Here is a 19,552-nt window from a genome sequence, read left to right on the forward strand (position 1 = left end):
AGCTACTGTGTGGGCTGGAGGAAGCTGCGGTGCTGGGGCTGGAAGGGGCCTTTGGAGCTCCCCCGGCCCAGCCGGCCCCGTACGGTTGCAGTGCTCCAACTGTGCCCCTGCCCCAGGGCAGAGCAGAGGCGAGGAGCACCTCCCTGCCCTGCTGGCCACGCTCGGTGCAGTGCACCCCAAAATGCGACAGCTGACCACGCAAATGGTGTCTGTCACTGTTTCCAAGAGCTGCTCTCCCCTCCCAAGGGCTGAGGGACGGAGCCCCGCGCTGGCAGCCAGCTGCAGGGCTGGAAGTTGGCCATAGCAAGGGCACCGAGGTGCCACGCCATTCCTGGTGTCACACTGCTGCAGAGCTGTGATGTGGCACGTGGAATGTCATTGTGGTGTGGTCAGGGTGAAATGGGGTCTGGTGGCAGTGCCTTTGTGCCCTGCTGGAGGCCTTGCTCCTATAGGGTGTAAAGCTTCAGTGGAGAAATCTGAAGGTGGGAAAGGTTAGTTTGCTAAAAAACAGTGGTTTGAAAGACAGCGTTCTGAAGATTTTGCATGCCTCATCTAAGAAACCAATTTTGAGTTGAGCTTTCGTGTGATTCTGGTGATCTGTTAAAGGATGGCTGGTGTCCAGAAGCTGCTCATGCAGATGAAGGGTTGTGTTGTGCTGTTAGTGCTGGTGACGGAGGTGCTTTGAGGCTTTTTGGGTTGGGGCAGCTGTTGTGGGGGGCTTCTCATGGACGCTGGGGCTGCTCAGACCAATTCCCCCATCTGGGAGACCTGGGGGATGTGGCACTGCGAGCTCCTGGACTAATGCAGCTGCGAGTGGGAGACTTTGGGTCGGTGCCCACTGGTTCTGGAAAGGGAAGCAGGTGAGGTGTGTCTCTGAATATGAAGAATAGGTGTAATATTTGCTCGTATCTTGTTTCCCAGCTGTGACCTAGAAAGGCTTTTATTCTTTATGTGAGTATGTAGTTTGGGGATTTTAACAGCAAAATGTAGTCAGAAGAAAATAGTACTTCAGGCTGCTGAAAAAAAATACCATGTAGTTATTTATGTAACTCACTGAGTGTCGAGTCTTTCTTTTATTATATTCATAAATTTGTGCAAACAGCTTGGAAATGTAGCACACAGATTTCTGTGCTTCTTCATTTATGCAGTGATACTTCTGGTTTGGATCACGGGCGGAGAAAATTTAGTTTTGGTTGGTGCAGCAGGAGTTCTTTAACACAACTAAAGGTGTCATGGTCAACTGGTTACAAGATGTGATGTAATTCCTTCCTTTTTAAAGAGCTGGATTTCTTCAGAAATAACAATGTTTGTTAGAAGGGACCTCGAAAGACCATGCAGTGCAATCCCCTGCCAGAGCAGGAACACCTGGGTCAGGTCACACGGATGGGTTTTGAATGTCTCCAGAGGAGGAGACCCCCCCACCTCTCTGTGCAGCCCATTCCAGTGCTCTGTTACCCTCACCGTGAAGAAGCTTTTTCTGGCATTTACTTGGAACCTTCTGTGTTCCAGCCAGGACCCGCTGCCCCTTGTCCTGTCATTGGATGTCACTGAGAAGATCCTGGCTCCATCCTCATCGCACTCGCCCTCCACATATTTATAAACATGAATGAGGTCATGTTCAGTCTCCTCTTCTCCAAGCTAAACAGACCCAGCTCCCTCAGCCTTTCCTTGTAAGGGAGATGCTCCGCTCCCTTCACCGTCTTTGTGGCTCTGGGCTGATGAAAAAAATTTGGTGAGTATGATCCGGCAGGACAAACAGTTCTGGTATCACAATTCCCTTGCTTTAAGAACAAAAAACTGCCGTGATTGTCAGGAATTTGCAGTTATGTGAAGCAGTGCAGGTCTCTGGGGCGCTGGGATGGCGGTCAGGCCTGCACCTCCAGCTTTCTGCTTTGGCCCTGCTGAGCAAAGATGTGGGGCTTTGGTTCTGCTAGCTGTGTACCCGGGCTTCACAGCCAAACGTGACGATTTAAGGAGAAACGAGTGCTAGGACATACTTCCATTTGTTTTCTTGAAAGCCAGTGTTTTTTCTGTCATGTAAGTTGGCTTGTTGGAAGATGCTAATTTGTTCTTTTGAAACTTGCTTGGATTCTCAAGCATATTGTGTTCCCAGAGCAGGCGTTTGTGAGCCGGGGTCTTGCAGCCTTATTTGCAGTGACTCTGTGCTGCTGCATAAGGTGTGTGAAACTCCTTGAGGGCTGCCTCCGGTTTGCAGTTGGAAGTTAAGTTATTATTCTAATGACTGGCAGAGACCGTATGGTGGCAATGCACAGTACAGACTGCTCAGGGTGTGTTTGCCATTGCCACGTGCTTTGTGCAGCCATGGGTGGTGCGTGGCCTGATGCTCGTTGCCTGCGTGTGTTCTTTGTAGTTCTGGTAATCCTGGGTGGGGGGGGATTCGGGGCCCTCCTCCCAGTCACAATACGGAGGAAAGATGAAGTTGGTCTTTTTTGAGACTGAAGTATAAACTTGGTACTCCACTTATGGTCCAGTAAGGGTTGTCTTTGTGATGGGAGCCCTTCAGAGTGTGTGTGCTGCTCTTCCCGAAAACGCTGGGAAGGTGCAAGTCCTCTCTTCCTGCACAACAGTCTGCATCAGTACACAAAACATCATTCCTAAAGCACTTATTTGCCTGCAGTAATTTGGTGTGCTTTCTCCCCCCAGCGTGCTGCGAGCATAGTGAACAGAAACGAAGATGGTATCAACTTTTAAAGCAAAGATTTCTTATTTCTCTTGTTTTTGAAGATCTTTGGTGCCACTTGTAATGCCAACTGGAAGGTGGAACGATGCCCGGAGCCTCCCCTGCCACGCTGCAGATGCACAGGGCTCTCAGGGCTGCGTGTGCTGCCTGTGCTGTGTTGCAGCAGTGCTGTCTTTTGTGCTGGGGCTGCTGTGCAGAGCTGGGGCACAACGCTGCCCTTGTCACCTCAGGACTCGGAGCTTTGTCTGAGCTGTTCTAACTTGACACATGTCTCTATGGGATGCGAGCTGCTTTGGTCCTGGCAGGATGGGTTGGGTTGCGCCTACTTAAGATTCAGGTCAGTTCCATGCAAATTTTTCATTCAGCCCCAAACACTGGGCCTTTTAAGAACGTTCCTGACCTACATAGGCCTGGCTTTAATACCTCTGAAGCTAGATTATAGAGTTCTGTGCTTGTTTTAAACCACTCAGTCTTGTCCCCTGCCTCCGCTGCCGCTCAGTGCTGAAGGAGCCATTCCTGGCTGGCAGCTCATCGCTTCTGTGCTGTGCCTGGGTAGGATGAGCTGTGCTGGGGAGCTGTGGGAGCAGGGCTGTAACTCCTGGTGGAGACGTGGGATGGAGTGCTGTTGGGATAATTGGTTGTAAAAATGGTTTTGAGGGGATGGAGGGGAGCTGAAGGTGGTCTTGCAAGCAGCTCAGCTGTTCTGCTGCAATGAGGACGTGGTGGCCACCTGGCTGATGGCAGTTCTTACTCTGCTATTGCCACAGTATTGTAAGAGCTTGTCATGATGCAGGTACGTACAGCACCACGTATGTGTGTACCCACACATCTCCCCGTATGCTTAAGTACTCTTTTGTCGTTCTGCTTGAGTTGCAAATACCAGAGCATTCTGGCTTGCCTCTGCCTACATTTGTTTAGAAATCACTGCTATTGCGATGGAAATCGTTAATTAATCTATTGCTACTCTTAAGTTTCGACTTGTCACAACATCGTCTTCGTCTTCTACAAATGGTCTATTCTGTGTTGCCTAGATTCTGACATGGTATAACTGCCTATTAATTTTTATCTCCTTTTCTTACAGTAAAAAATGGCATTTCAGAAGGCAGTGAAAGGAACTGTTCTCATTGGAGGAGGTGCCATAGCAACAGTTTTTGGCCTCTCTCAATTTTCTCAGTATAGAAACAAACACGTAAGTATTAATTATGACTTCTGATAAAATATGAAGCTTAAAATCTGTTTGAGCGTATGTTAGGCTTGTACGAATAGCTTTGTTTGGGAAGGAGTGCCAAGAGCTCTCAGCTTGATTTGCTGTGTGCTATCTGGAGGATGGCATTAAGTGATGTTTCACCATTGCAGGTCTTTAACCAGTGGCAAAGTATGATTCATGTAAATCATTTTTCTTGTTTAAAAAATGTCCTTTGGGTACCACTAGGGATGTCACTTAGTTGCAGGAGAAGTGAGAAATACCAGCTGAAGTACAGGTTGCTTGAAGTACATAGAAACACTAGATTTACCTGAGAATCTCAGCTTTACACAGTGATTGTGGCAACTTTGGGGCAGTTCAGAAAACCGATAATTGTTTTAAGGTGGGATGTGGGGGAGATCTTCTGCTTCTGGTAGCATTGGTGTCTCACTGGGTGGGCACAGCCTAGACAAAGATATGCTCAGGACATGGTTTAAGGCTGTATTTTGGGTAATTCAGGCACACTGATGGGATAAAAATTCCCAGAGCGGTAAAGGAAGATGGTGACAATATACTGATAAAGTAAGATAGTGGTAGCAGAAAGGGATGTAGTAGATCCTGGTTCTAGTCTGTGTCACTGCTATAGGAGCTTCCTCCAGGTGAATTGGAGCAGCTGTGTTTTGTTGTTGTCATTTCCCACTTCTTAATGCGGAAACCTAGGAGAAACATCAGCAGAAGGACCGAGAGTTGTGGACTGCTTTTAGGCAGAGCTGGTGCCGATCAGCAGCTACCGGTTTTAGACAGATACCTCTTATTTCAGGGCAGTTGTGCTGTGCTTGAGAAGTTCGTATGTTTGTATGCTATGCATGTAAAGAACACATCTTCTCATCTGTTAAGTGTAGGCAGTGAGGCTGCTACCTCACTCCTGGCCAACACTGCAATTGGTGTTCCATGCTGTTTCAAGTAGGTGTAGTCAGAGCTCTGGCCTGATTTCCTTCCAGCTGGTTTTGGAAAAAGCTTAAGGCTTAAGAGGGGCACCTCATCCTTCCTTTCAGCAGCTAGGTGAGCGGGTGCTCATTTTTCAGGGTGCTTTCTGCTTCTCACCTTAGAAATGCAATTGGCCAGCTCCTTATCAACAGCAAGTTACCGTGAGCTGCTTAGCTACCACGTATTTACTGTGGGTTCCCATTCAAACCAGGAGAGCTGAAACCCAGGGATACAGGTAGATCTTAACTTCATGAAGGTGTGCAGAATGGATGTGAATAAATGATAATCTGAATCTTCTGGCTGTTTCCATGTGAAGAGGAGTAGAGTTGAGATATTGGTAAAGCGAATGAGATGAGTCATTCCCAGGGAGCCTAGCTGGAAAGTGAATAAGCCAGGATCCTTATAGCTTCAGATACTGTTGCAAAAAATAAAGCCTAGCATTTTAAGTGAGCTTCCCATTGGACTGCCTGTTTTGAGCCTAGCTGCTAATCTAACTCTCTCTGGAGCCGTTATCATAGGATATTACAATCTGGCTTCATTACTGTTGGAAACTGCAGCTTCAAATCTTAGGACTGCTAAATAAAAGGAGGAGTTGGAAGGCACAGCTGATCTGGGTAGATAATTTGTCATATATGCAACATTGCAAAACTCAAGAATTTCCAGTTTTCTGCCATTATTGGATGATCATTCCAAATTTCCAAAGGCAAATTAAAAAAACATGCTTTAAAGAAAGTGGTGTCAAAATGAAAAACATCCGCTTGTCCCTTGATTTCTGGACCTATTGTGTAGTGTCTGTCTACAAAGGATCTGAAAAATTTCTAGCATATGTGTAAGCAAATGGATCTGTCAAGTGAACAGCGTGTTGTTTTCATGCTGTACTAACTTGCACATTTCCCACGTGATGTCCCTTAAAGCTTCTGCCTTAACCACCTAATGTAGGGCAGCAGGTGGAACGTGACTGCAGGGATTGACACAAAGGAGGACGGTCCATTTGTAGTGTTGACATATCTAAGCTGTGGGCATGTCCCCCAGCCCCAGTGTCCTCTTTTTAATAATGCCTGCCAATCAAATGTATGCTAGGGCAAAGATCCTGTCTTCCTGTGCCAGGGAAGGATATTGCCCCAAGATGTGCACTAATTGGCTACACGTTGTAGGAAGTCTGTTTGTTATTTCAAGATCAGAATCCATCACATGATAAGACAGAAATAAAATGCAAGTAAAGCGGCATGCTTGGTTTGTAAGTAGCTCTGGGTGTCTGTGCTGTGCATCCTGGAATTAGAGCACCCAGGTACGGAATACAGACGTCCCTTGGTCAGGAATCCTGAGCACGCAGTGCGGTTGACTTATCTGTCTGTGCTGTGTTTGCTCAGCTGATGCTGGGTGCTCCGTGAAACTCAGCTGTCCCAGGTTGCTCCGAGGGAAAACTAAGGGGAGGTGAGCTGCTGGCTCTGGAGAATGGGTGGGAGATCCCTTGGATCTGTTAGTTGGGCATATTAGTGTGTGGTTGGTCTGCTGAAAGCGATGAGCGCTGGTATTTTCTGGTGTGGGAACTGAAGTTGTTCTCGCTAGGCTTAAGGGCAAAAGCCTGGATGAGAACGGCCTGGTTGGTGCTGTTAGCCTTGCATGGGTGTAAGAGCTGGAAGGTGTTCACACCCTGGAAATAAAACACAATGGATTCTGATCTGTCCCAGTGTCGGGTTGTTTATCCCAACTTCTTTTCCTGTAACACGCAGATAAAAATGCTGATGCCTGGGAGACTGTTTCTGCAGCAGCAACTGAGGCAATAGAGATATACGTTCCCTGATTGTGTACGGCATATGCGGGCATGCCAGCAGTTGAGTCAGTTCTCCTGATTGTGAGTTGTTTTTTGAGCTGAACTGGGAGAGGATGGGAACATGTGTTGACATGACAGAGTTGCTGAATTTAACTCAGAAGCTGATAGATGAATACTGCACTTCTGTGTTTCGGATGGTAGCCTGATCACCGGGGTATTTACTGAGTTAATGTGAAGGCTCAGTTCCCTTTTGTGCCACCTCTGTAAATTAAATTCATCTTGAACAATGCAGATAGTTCTCCAGCTTGGATGCACTACGTTCACTACTGGTCGTGAGCTCCTGGAAATGAAAATCCTGTCTGAGATGAAGCTGGGCGCCTACACGGGGCTTAAAATACACAGCCTGCCTGTGTGGGAGTTCTGGCCTCGTGTATTCAGACAACTGAAAGATAGAAATGGCCCCAGTGCTGCAGCCTGCCTTGGTACCTCTGCTGCAAGCACCTCTGATGCTGATGGTGACAGAGGAACGGAAATGGTGATTTCTCTCGCGTTGCAGCCGGTGACAGTTGCCAGTTCTTATTTTGCGTGCCTGTTTCATTGAGCCCAGTGGGCTAGCAGTAGATACGACGGGGTGTCATTTGGTGTTTTGGCTTTGACTCCGAGCCACTGCTACTTTTTTCCCGTAGCTGCTGAGGAAGAAGCAGCGCTGTGCTGCGGGGCTGTGCTCGGTGCCGGAGGGCAGCGCTGCTGGTGAGCGGTGCGCAGTGGGGCAGGAGCAGTTGTGCGCTGCAGGGAGCCCGGTGCCGGCAGCGATAACGTGATAATGCATCGGAGCTTGCTTCGGGGTTTTTAATTACTTTCATTTTCTCTTTTAATGAATAGGGATGATGAATTTGCCTCCGTGAACCTACCTGGAGATTTACATTAGCCAAATTAACAAGAATGCTTGCTTATGGATTACTAGATCACTTTATAACTTGATGATTGAATTCAGACTGCCAAACTACATTTCTTCTCACTAAGAGCGTAATCAAATCCATTCAAGGAACTCTTGCCTGAGAAATTGTAGATATAAACAGCAATTGCTTATTTCAGTAAACATACTTGTTCACTGCCAAACTAATCACGTTATTGCAGATGGAATCCCTGTATGCAGCTTTTCTTCAGTCTCACATTTAATTGACAGCAAGATGAATCATATCTATATCAATTCCTGGGCTGCTAATCACTGTGCTTACTTTCAGTTACTCGTGTGCTGATCTCTGAGCTTTTGCTGTGCCAGGGACTGTTTGCTTGGAACTCTCTTTTACTATATTTGTTGTAGATAATGCATTTTAAAGAAACTAAATGGTGTCAGTACTTCACGAACTCTGACTTTTTACTGTATTCCTTTTCCTGAAGTTAAGGTAAGCACTTAAGAAATAGTCTGTATTGTCACAGAGGGCAGTGGTAGCACCGGCTGTTACCTTCCTGTGCTGCACTGTTGCAGTTAGCCAGTATGGAAGTGGAAGAAAAGTCTTTGTGTTTCAGTCTATGTGATCCACGATTGAGATGAACTTGGTCATTAGTTGTGTGTTTTGAGTGTCCTCTTCCTTTAGACGGGCCTAGAGGTTACTAGGTTCTATTGTCAGTTGCAGTGATACGTTCATAGCAACACTGAGAGGTGATACATGTCACTTACAGTCCAAGCCCAGTCAGGCTTCAGTGCGTGGTTGAGTTCACCGATAATTTACAGAGGTCCTGCAAGAATCCCTTCTACCTTAGGCTCCCCAGGTCTGCTAACAAAGCTCCCACAAGCACAGAACTGCTAGCTGAAGAGGAGCTGCACCATTTGGCCGGTAGCTGCTGGAAACCTCTTCAGCTGCAGATAGGAACAGATGGCTGCAAGTGACAGAGCTACCTTTTGTCAGTCAAGCTGTTTCGCTATGGCAGGTGTGTATTTCCTTCCCTCTGCGAATGCCAGGGAAGCACTTGGAGTTCTTAAACCTGAAGGTGGCTTGTACATGCAGATAGCTCTCTGCAGCTTCAGGGCACTGTGGGACTGCTGGGAGTGGGGAGAGCAGCGAGGCAGGGATTGTAGGTGGGCTTTGTCACTTGAATGTAGTTTCTGTCTTTTCTAGGAGCCCTGGGCACAGGCTGTCTTACATCAATTAAATCTGCTGCTTGGACTAAAGATGCATGACATTCATAGAATCATTAGGGTTGGAGAAGACCTCTAGGATGCCCAAGCTCAGCCCATCCCCAGTGTGCCCACTGACTCTGTCCCTTAGTGCCCATCCACACAGCCCTGGGACACCCCCCAGGGATGGGGTCTTAGGGCATAGGGCTTAAACACTTGGGTTTTTGTTTTCTGCTTGTGCAGGAAGTGTAACTTCCAGGTAATACTCTGAAAATGAGTGGCCTTAATTTCCTGTTTATTTTGGTCCATTCTGCATCTTCCAGTTAGTTACCCTGACCCCGGTGTCCCAGTCTCTGCAGTGCATATTTAAAAAATGCAATGGTTTAAAAGCATCTTCTGGAAGTGCAGCTGGGAAACGTGGCTCCTTTGGGTCTTCAGAATAAGCAAACAAAATAGTGGTGAGAGGAACTCACTGCTTAGTGTGTGCAGAGTGAGGGGCAATGGTGAGTGAGGGAAACCTGGGAGGAAGAGAGCTGGAATGCAAAGCAAAGCTGGAGTTGCAAGCAAAGAGACAGCCAGCATGGCTTTTTGATCTTGCATGTTTTGAATAGTGTTTGCTCCATAATGCTTTAATACAGTATTATCATTAAATAAAGGCAAAGCAACTTGAAATATTTCAGTTTACCTTCTGGGTAATAGGAAGTGCTGTGACTTGTTGCATGCATATTTAAGCGTGTGTGTGGCTTTTGGATACACATTAAATGCGGATCTTTGTTTTGCTTTTAATCATTGTAGGGCACCTTGGTGAATGTTCAAGCTGCAGAAGCAGTGACTGTTCCCATAAAGAACGATTTTCCTACAAGAGAAGAGCAGATTTCCACACTAAAAAGCACACCTGAGTTTGACGTTCTTATCATAGGTGGAGGAGCAACAGGATGTGGTTGTGCCTTAGATGCAGTCACTAGAGGTAAGACTTCATTCTTGGATTACATGGTTTATAGTAATTAATCAGATTGGCTTTCAAAAGGTACTTTCACTTGAAGGTAAAGAATGTGTCCTCTGAATGCCTGGTTATAAAACTGCCTTCTGATCTCAGGAGCAGAAATGAACCCAAAGGAAAAAAAAATCTTGTTATGTTTTATTTCAGCATAGCTTTCACTGTCTAAATGCTTATATGCAGTTCACATCAGTGCCAACCGTCTGCTGGCTGCTCTTGGATGGATTTCTCCTCTCTTGCTTCTTGCTTAGTGGGTTTACCTGCAGTTACACTTGCATGCCTGCAGCAGAGAAGACAGCAGTTGCACAACGTTGTAGTGCACACGTTATTTCTGAATGGAGCAAGCATGAATTCACAATGAGGCATACTGCTCTCAGGCTCATGTTTCCTGTAATGTGAGATCTACAACCTCTGCTAATGCTCTGGAGCTGCCTGTTGCATTGCAGGTTTAGGGAAGGCAGTTTGAATGTACTGGGGAGCCTACTCCCAGCCTTCAGTCTGCAGCTGCATACAGTCGGTTTGTGCTCTCCTGGCTCCTCTTTTGTGAGATTAGCTGTGCAACTGCTACCTAAAAAGCTACCTAAGTGAAAAAGTAATTGTTAACCTTCTGTCAGAAAGCTTGAGATAAAATAAGTTCAAGATGATGCGTTCTACCTGACTTCTGCAAGGGGCTGAGAATGTCTGCATGGCTGTGGGCTGCTGTCTGTCCTGTGCAGAGCTCTGGTTCTGGGAGGAGTGCAGGGCATGAGCACCTACTGTTGTCCTCCTCGCATGATAACTTTAGCTAGCAGCTTCTGCTCAAACTCAATGGCTCTTGGAGGCAATCAGTAATTTTACAAGTTTGGTGAAAATAAGTCTCCAGATGCATAGGTAAAAATGCATAGGTTTCTGAGAGAGAGGCTGCAGCATCAGCTTCTGTTCAGTTGAAATGCTACACTGTATTTTTATTTTAAAAACCCAACAGAATTAGTGAGAAATGGTCACCTTGGGATGTGTTCTTTCTGTTGCTGTTTTCAGTGGAATCAGCCAATGAAAGAGAACAGGCCTTCATTGGTATCTGTATTTTTGACCTTGCTATTTTCCTTTTTTTTTTTTAACTGAAATGCAAAATATAAAATAGTGATAAAGTTTTTAAGGTTGTTTAACATGTAGATATATGTCAGAAGAGGTAAAACCTGACTCCAGGGTTTTATGTGGAGTTTGATTTGGAGAAGAGCTGGCCAGGAGGTGTGAGTGTTTTGAAACAGATTGAACAGCAAAGTATGCTTCGTTGTTCTCCATTGTTAGCTACTGCAAATAAAGCTACTGATTTTTTTTTCATTTATCATTAAAAGTAACTTTGGGTCTTTTCATTTCTCCCTTTGCCGTATTGTGGTAGAAAATACAGTTGTAAAGCACAGAGGAATTATTGTAGGTAATAGTTCCTTTTACTAGATATTCTGATTATATCAGTGGATTTCTGAAGTGTGAAATATTCCTAGGCATTTGGTTAATGAATTGTGTGTTGTTGCTGTTCATTCATGGAACTTGCTCTTTTATTATGTTTGCTTCACTTAACAACAAATTTTGCTTTTCATGAGTTTGATATATTTTCTCCAAATTATTTCTGATTGTATCCATTAATCTTCAGTCACATTTGACAAAAATAAATTACTCTGATCTTTGGAAGTTAGTAGTAATAATTAGTTTAAGGACAGAAGTTTTGGGAGACCAACAGATGTTAAAATGGCATAAAGCAGCCCTGAAGGATGGAGAGGGAAGGACCCAAGGGCCGACTGCTGATGCAGATGCTCCTTGGGCTCACGTGTCACTGTGCTGCTGGTGGCCCCAAAGCTGGACCACCGAGTTTCATTTTTCTCCTTGTCTGCCTGATTTTCAGATTCCCCCAGTTGGAGGGATCTGCTATAGTAAGTTCTGTAACTGACTGCCACCTCCCTGTGTTTATGTCTGTTCCGTAAGCAGAAGGTGGCCACAAAGCTATCCTGCTCTGCTTTTCTTCCTTGGGTTTCCTTATGCTGGAGCATCGATGGCTGTCTGGCAGCTGTGTGCCAAATACAGCCTCGTGCCTGCCCTGGGTCATTGAGAAGCATCTGCTAATTATGCATTTCCCATGGTCCAGCCTTCTACCAACCATGCTGCTGTCCCACACTGTGTCTGTGCAGGAGCACTGCTGGCAGTGCTGTCACATCCCTCACCCACGGAGAGCTGCTGGGGACACAGCAAGCGTGCAACCCCTCTCCAAGCGTTTGTCAGAATATGCATTATAATGCAAAGTGTTCTTTCTGAGGCACTCTGCCTTCTGAATTAGTGAGAACGTTTCTGAGCCCCGTGGTTATCCCTCCTTTGTGCTGGGAAAAGACAGCAGCTGGCAGCCTCACACCTGTCTGAGTGTCTGCAAGGCTTTGTGCTGTCTGGGAGCTAACACTGTGTGTGGGCCCTTTGGCTGTACAGGGTGTAAAAGAAGGGTGTCTGTGTTGCAGGATGTGCGTTATAAGCTGCAGATCAACTCTTCTGTCCTGCAATTCCTAGAGAAGTTGCTATATTTGGTATTAAGTCTTAATTAAAAGACTTCATGTATATGGCAGGATGCTGTATCCTTAGAGTGCGTGTGTGTGTGTGTATCATGCTCTCCTTTGCTCTCCTGGATGAAAAGGCAGGGGAGAGAAATAATGAAGTAGAACAGCTTTTGCACATCTTCAGAGATGGAGAAGGTCTGTCTGGTTAGTGGCACTCATAACCAGAGAAGCTGGGATTTGGTAACTTACATATTGATAATGGCTGTTTAAGTTTTGTTGGTAAAAAAATTTATGGCTTGCTCGTGTTTGGACAAACTCTTGAGTTATGAGTGAGAAACCCAAATATTAGAAGTAGTTCATTTGCTTCACAATAACAATCAGTGGGAGCTGGTTTATCTTTGAACACTGGGGACTGAAATTTTGGATTCTTGCTTTTTAGGCTGGTGTGCACTTGGGTTTGGATGGGCTGGGAGGCAGAGGTGAAATGCTGAATTCTTAATCCCAAGAGGCTGTTCAGACTTGGATTCAGAAGGCTCTGGAGCTCTGCATGCTCCTCCTTAATCCTGTGGCTGTTGGTAGTCTCACTGGAAAGGGCTGCAGGTTTTCAGCCTGCAGTATGGATATATTGTCTGCTGCTCTGTTACTTTTATGTAGCCTTGTGCTGCACTTAGGTATCTTCCTTCTACATGGAGGAAAACCTCCCTCCCTCCCGCCCTGTTTCATATAGTCTCTGAAACAAGTGAGGCTGTGCTGGAGCTCTGCCACCGTCACTGGAGTTCACTGTGCTCTTCCTTTGAAGTCTTCCTCCGAGCACTTCATCACTTCTTTCATGGGATAGCCTTACGGTTCGGTTGGCTGGTTTGGGGTGTTAGCAGTATTCTGGGCAACTTTCTGGGGAGCAAATAATGGCAGTGCCCACATTGACAAGATGCCACAGGGATGACTTTGAAGCATCAATCCCATAAGCTCTTCCTTGAGCGTGCACCCATTGCAGGTGGGCCTCTTGTGGCACTGGGAGCCTCTGGAGCAAACTTTGGGGAGAAGGCAGGGCTGCCAGTTATCTGTCTAGCTGCTGTGCTGTTGAAATAATTAGTGTGATAGTTTGAGCTCTCTGCTGCAAAGAGTTAAGGGTATTCATGAAAATATTCCTGCCGTGAATACAAACTATAATTTGCTTGAGGGAGCGTGGCCCCTATAATGTACTGTAATGCCTTTCTATTGTGAAATATCCAGGTTTTAATGTGCTTCTGTTTAAGTTCTGTTTTGACTTTTCCCTCAGGAAGAAGGCTAAAATTTTTCATTACAATATAGACAGTGCACTACACTTTGAATACAAATTTATCCATGTACGGAGTAATTTTTCTTGTGATTGTCTCTACCCTAGAGAAGTGTCTTTAATGAATTACATACAAATTGTGTAATTTAAGAAGTTAATTTGGTTTTCTGGTAACACAGGACTAAAAACAGCCCTTCTAGAAAGAGATGATTTCTCATCAGGGACCAGCAGCAGGAGTACTAAATTGATCCATGGTGGAGTGAGATATCTTCAGAAGGCCATCATGAAGTTGGATTTTGAGCAGGTAATTGTTTATGCAGGTTGTTAAGCAAAAATTGCTGGTAGACACTTTCCCTATCCCAATTACATCAGAGTTCTTTATTTCTTTTTCTAATACTTGACTGCACACAGTGGCTGTGGACTGCAACACAGAAAATGTCTTCTCCAGTTGAGCTTTCCAAAACAGGGAAACTGGTGGTGCCCTTTCTTGCCAAATTCACTTGCAGGCAATCTAACAGCTGTACCTTTTAGACTGTGGGTGTGTTGGGGAGGGAGGACAGAGACGCTGACTTGAAAATAGAAGGAGCTTCTTAGCTGTCAGGATCAGAATTTAGGGGAGTGAGGGGCCGTTCCGATGGTTCTGAAATGGGTAAGGAAAATATGATAAATAAGTGATTATGTACATATGATAAATAAATGATTATGTGATTATGTATGTGATTAACATTTCATGTACTTTTGTGTTGCCTCAGTCTGGTGGAAGTTGATGTTCTTGCTTTTAGAAATCAATTTGTCTCACTGAGACTTCTCTAATTTAAAATACATTTTAATGATAATAATACTGCCGCAGAAACAGTGACCTCTCAGGGATAAATAAAACCAGAAGCACGGTTACCCACTGTAGAAATCACCATCTTCTTTTTTCCCAAGAACAACTTGATATCAATTGATATCACTGATTTGGAGAGGAACATTTCTGCATTTGCAACTCAGAGTTTTATGGGATTTGAGTGTGGGAGTCTGCAATACCCTGCAAAGCAATACCCTGGGATGTGCTCTGAACCTCCTCTATGGCCTCCTGCTCCTAGTTAGCAGCACTGCAGCTTATCGGGCATTAAGTTCATATGGAAAATCAGTCAACTGACCAGCCAAGATTCCAGAGAGAATCCACTTAAGCTTAACTTGCTACGAAAGTATTTTCCTTCATTGCTGATTTTATTTTTTTCCAGTGGATCCTAATGTGCTTCGGAGAGAACAGGAAGGTTTATGTGAGATACTGGCATTGATGAACAGTTTTCTCATTAAATGTTGCATTTTGGGGTAAAATTGGGTAACTTGAAATTCATGTATACTTATTTTTTTTCAGTACAAGATGGTGAAAGAAGCACTCCAGGAGCGTGCAAACCTACTTGAAATAGCTCCTCACCTATCAGCTCCTTTGCCTATCATGCTGCCTGTTTACAAGTAAGCTCTACTATCATATCTCTCCTTTAGCACGTCCTTCGACAAGCAACCTATTTCCCTGGAGAAGTTTCCAGATGCCTTTTCCCAGTTGTGTCTTTATACCTGTCACAACCTTCTTGTCTTCCCAGAGGTGAGATGTTGCAGTGTTGTAGAAGCATGAACTGCCCACATGGATGAGCCTGGTATCACTGCTGCCAGTAGCACCTCTTGGGCTCCAACTTCTTGGTGCATTTTAACCATTACAATTGATGTAGAGAAGGGGAATTTGCAGCTGGAAAGAACTCATAATTCCCAGGATATTGTTTACTGTTCTTTCCAGTACATCCCTGTCTTCAGTGCACGCTATTATCATTTTCTTCAAAATGTCCTGTGTAGTTCTGACAGCTACCAGTGTTCTGTGCAGTAATTTAGTGTGTTGCCTTCCACTGTACATGGCACTTTGGTGTTAAGAGGACAGCTTCTTCCTCCTGGGTAAGGCTTTAAGTGATTTGGGTTAGGTTTTTAGCTCTGCAAGAGCAGTTGTTCAGTAGAACTGGCTTCTCAAAGCAGTGAGCTTTTGATGAATCTTCCTATGTGGCCATGTTCCTGTCCTACAGAGCAGGCCTGTAATAGCTGGAGCTCACGTGGGTCAGCAGTGGGCTATATTTATTTGGTCTTGTCTGTGTAGGAGGCATTAGGTCTTCCAGCTTATCTTGACTGCTCAGATGTGTGTGCTGAAGCAGTCTGGATCTTCCTTCAATGCTCAGCTTTGATTCCTCATCTTAGGCTGAAGTAAAAAACCAGTAGTCTGAATTCTAGAAAAAACAAGTGCTGAATTTAGTTGACTTCCTGTAGTGAGGAGACCAGCTGAAAATAGCAAACGATACATAGCTTTTTGAGCATTTACTTTACGTGATGTTGTGAGTTTGTTCGGTAGTACAAAAGTAAAACCAGCACAATGCAGCATGCTGGGTTATGAGAAGTATTACAAGAAGTGTGAGCTTTCACTTCTTAATTTCCCATTAAATTAAATTATTTTTTTTCTTGCAGATGGTGGCAGTTGCCATATTACTGGATTGGAATAAAACTGTATGACCTCGTGGCAGGAAGTCAGTGTCTAAAAAGGAGTTATGTCCTCAGCAAGTCGAGAGCCTTGGAGCACTTCCCAATGCTGCGCAAAGACAAGCTGGTTGGAGCTATTGTCTATTACGATGGTATGTTCCCTTTATGTGACTCTTACTACATTGTTCTGTGTCTGGGGAGAGGGGGAAGGGAGGAACACGTGTACATCAGCTACATTGACTCTCCAAAGGGAAGAATGACCTGAAGGATTCAGTTCGCATCTCAATTTGTATCTATCCAATTGATGCTTACATTGCTCACTACAGTAATTTATGGGATGTAAAAGAGGGTATGTTTGTTTTTCCAGCTAGTAGTTGTAGCAATATGGGAATCACCAGAACATCAGGAGGCTTTCACAACAAGTTTTCGGCTGTGCATGATTTTTGCTGTACTGGAGGGGCAAGGCTCTTCTGCTGCAAATACTCCACACATGTGGTACTTGCTGCTCAGCCTGTTTTAAGTTGGACATCCTCACGACTGATAGAGCAATAAAAGCTACTCCTGCTCAGCTAAGTCATATCTTGTTGGATTTCCAAATCCCATGTTTATTTCAGACTTTGCCTTTATTTAAAAGGAAGTTATGTCCCCAGTATAAAGCATACTCTGTGTAGCACTACTTGCAAGCATTTGCTCTGAATTCTTCTCAGACTGAATACATCTTCCAAGTTATTACATGTCAAGCAATTGTGGTCGTTTTGATAGTTTACTGTAGTACTTCTGGTTTGGAAAGAGTTTCAAACTTAAGATTTCTGCCAAAACACCTTTGAGTTACAAAATCACGTGAGGAAAAAGTTGCCTCCAGCTTGAGTTGTTATTAAGACTGTTGGTTACGACAGATTCTGATATGTTTTTGTGTAACGTACATACACAATCAGCCTTAGAGAGCAGATGCTTTCTGCAAGTTTTCTGATGCTGCATTTGTCTTGAAATAGCAGTTCTTGTGTTCAAAAGTGTTTGTGCTTACTCAGGAGCGTCATTCATATTTGTAATGCAGGAATGCTGGTAAGTCTCCTTATTTTGTTCTGTGAAACAAGTACTGGTAAGTCCCGAGCAGAGTGTCGCAGCAAGAGGAGCCACAGTGGGTCTTCTGAGCAGAGCCCCTGTCTTTGTCCCATCGGCGTCTGCAGATACTGGAGGCAGCCTGAAACAAAACTGGTAAAGGATTGGTTGGTTTCCTTGGCATAGGACTACCTAGAAGTCTTGCTTGCCAGAATATCAGCACTTGTGTTGGGTCACAGGTGTCTTGAGCTTTATCCAAACTGTGACATCTCAGTGCTTTCTACCGTTATGTATCCCTAAACTGTCAGAACTTCAGTGTTCTTAGATACTGAATTTTGTATGAATTCTAAATGCTGGAAGGCACTTGAGTTGGAGTAGAGTATACTGTCATAAATTGCTTTCTTGATGCACTCGGTTCTGATAACATATCTAGAAGATAGAGCACTTTTATTTTGCAGCAGACTTGTATGCTGTTTTGTAGTGTTTAGTTGGATCGTTTATTCCCTGTTTTCCATTTCTCTTATTTTGCTATTTTGGTTTATCAAAAGAGAAGAGTGTTAAGGATAGGAGGACAAGAAGGCCCCGGATTCCTTGCAGACCTGGAGGAGCCCTCCAATGGATAAACAGCTTAAATGCTGACACTCCTCAGTAGTGGCACAGTTCTACTTAGTTTTTACCTGGAGATGTTGCTTTTTGACCTTTTGGAAACCAGGAATGTCTTCACACAAAATTGATGACAGAGGCTGTACTCTTCTCTTTTTAGAACTTCATTTGTACTATTCATCAGCTTATCAATAGGGGCTTTTGTACTGGGAAGAAGTAGGAGGGCTTCTTGAAACATGCTGGCTTGGGTAATATTAGCGAGGCCTCTGGCACAAGAGCATGCTGGTGGCTGTAACTGTCCGACACAGAGGCCAGTGAGTGAAAAATAGACTGGGATGCTGGAGTGCATAGGCTCTTATTTAGGAATGCAGTGAGAGTTAAAAGATGGACTTAGATTCTTCTGAGAGAAGTAAAAATTTACTTCTTTTTATTTAAGATACAGAGGAAATAAGTGGTTATTTGAAAACAAGATTTTTTTTAATGGGGTTTGGTGGCATTTTAACTGTGTCAGATGAAAGAAATGAAAGCCTTCACGTACCATAACAAGAGCTGCTGTAAATAACACACAGAAGTAATTCAGGCTTATTTTTTCATTATTATAAGCTATTCCTTCTCTTAGGCTGTCAAGAGATCCCAGGAGTTCATAAGAACAATGAATTACACTGTAATTAGCTTCTCAAAAGAACACTATGGCTTGGGGAATCTATAATCTATAATCTATTGCAGACTTTCCTGATGAAATAGATAATTTGGACATATCGTGGCTCTGTACAACTCCAGCATTCTGAAAGTATACAGCTACAGGATAACCTTAAAGATAATCTCTTCAGTTTCTCTGAATAATTGTTTTAAACGGTTTTGCAATAGATGTAAACATTCATGCCAAGATGCCACGTGGTCTTTCAGTGGCAAACATCTGTGCAGCAGTACAGCACACAGCTGGTGGGCAGAGATCATAGAATCATAGAGCAGTTGGGTTGGAAGGGACCTCAAGGATCACGAAGCTCCAACCCCCCGCCATGAGCAGGGCCACCACCCTCCACATTTCATACCTGCCCAGGGCCCCATCCAAACTGGCCTTGAACACCTCCAGGGATGGACGGGGCATCCACAGCCTCTCTGGGCTGCTGTTCCAGCCTGGTGATGCTGGCAGGACTTCCAGGATGATGGGGTGAGATCTCAAAAGCAGATGTTGAGTTTTGTTGCTAGTGAAATTTGTTTGCGCTCGTGTTATTATTGACTTTGCTTTGCTTTTCTCTTAAAGCTGTGGGCTGCTATAGATCAGGTTACACACTGTTCTTTTTCAGAATTTAGAGAAACGCTACTGGCAATTAACATCAGCACCAACCAAACAAAATGTGCAGCTCCTTAAAGCCTCCGCTGAATGCAGAGGAGCTTCTGAATGACAGAGGTGTCATCAGCTGAGTGATGCAGCTTTGAGCTGTGTGTATGCAGGCTAAAGCAAGAATGACAGCGTTATGTCAGTTCTTCAGGTGCCCCATTGCAAAATGAAACCTGACAGGTAGATGTGTGCCACGGTATTTCTCCACTGGCCAGCCTGTGGCCCATGGTCTGTGTGGGCTCACGTTACTCTATGAAGCATTAATTTGTTTATCTTGATCAATTAACTTGTGCTCTGTCAACACCAGTCAGCCAGCACACTACATTGTAAATCTATTAATTGGAATTTTAACAAGTCCAAAGGAATGGAGCGCAGAAGGGAGTGGAAATTGAACTTAAAGTGGAGAAGGGAAAGATATGGTTGGATTATGCTCACTTTAATTCTTTCACCAGAATTAGTCACGAATAAGAGCATTAAGTAATGGCAAAAA

General features: G+C 44.5%; 1 protein-coding gene across 5 annotated transcripts; it reads left to right on the plus strand.

Annotated features, from left to right (window-relative positions):
• The first annotated feature begins 395 nt into the window (after positions 1–395).
• Positions 396–19,552, plus strand: LOC104911816 (glycerol-3-phosphate dehydrogenase, mitochondrial-like). Of its 5 annotated transcripts, none has more exons than XM_019617271.2 (7): positions 396–491; positions 3,783–3,890; positions 9,560–9,731; positions 13,733–13,857; positions 14,920–15,017; positions 16,047–16,210; positions 17,113–17,318. In XM_019617271.2, exons 2-7 carry the CDS (start codon positions 3,789–3,791, stop codon positions 17,301–17,303), a joined length of 852 nt encoding a protein of 283 aa, XP_019472816.1. In that variant the 5' UTR covers positions 396–491; positions 3,783–3,788; the 3' UTR covers positions 17,304–17,318. The 5 variants fall into 5 exon arrangements, with proteins under 5 accessions (XP_019472816.1, XP_019472815.1, XP_019472817.1 ...); XM_019617270.2 differs by lacking the exon at positions 396–491 and adding an exon at positions 2,763–3,038; XM_019617272.2 differs by lacking the exons at positions 396–491; positions 17,113–17,318 and adding exons at positions 2,764–3,038; positions 16,426–16,625.

Source organism: Meleagris gallopavo, chromosome 7, assembly GCF_000146605.3.
Source record: "Meleagris gallopavo isolate NT-WF06-2002-E0010 breed Aviagen turkey brand Nicholas breeding stock chromosome 7, Turkey_5.1, whole genome shotgun sequence".
Lineage (NCBI taxonomy): Eukaryota > Metazoa > Chordata > Aves > Galliformes > Phasianidae > Meleagris > Meleagris gallopavo.

What these genes read in the sequence shown, in the direction of transcription:
- LOC104911816 (XM_019617271.2), top strand. Translation starts at nt 3,789, where the DNA reads ATGGCATTTCAGAAGGCAGTGAAAGGAACTGTTCTCATTGGAGGAGGT. An exon ending in ATCATGCTGCCTGTTTACAA is followed by an intron (nt 15,018 to 16,046) that starts GTAAGCTCTACT and finishes TTTTTCTTGCAG; the next exon opens with ATGGTGGCAGTTGCCATATT. An exon ending in AGCTATTGTCTATTACGATG is followed by an intron (nt 16,211 to 17,112) that starts GTATGTTCCCTT and finishes TTTGTAATGCAG; the next exon opens with GAATGCTGGTAAGTCTCCTT.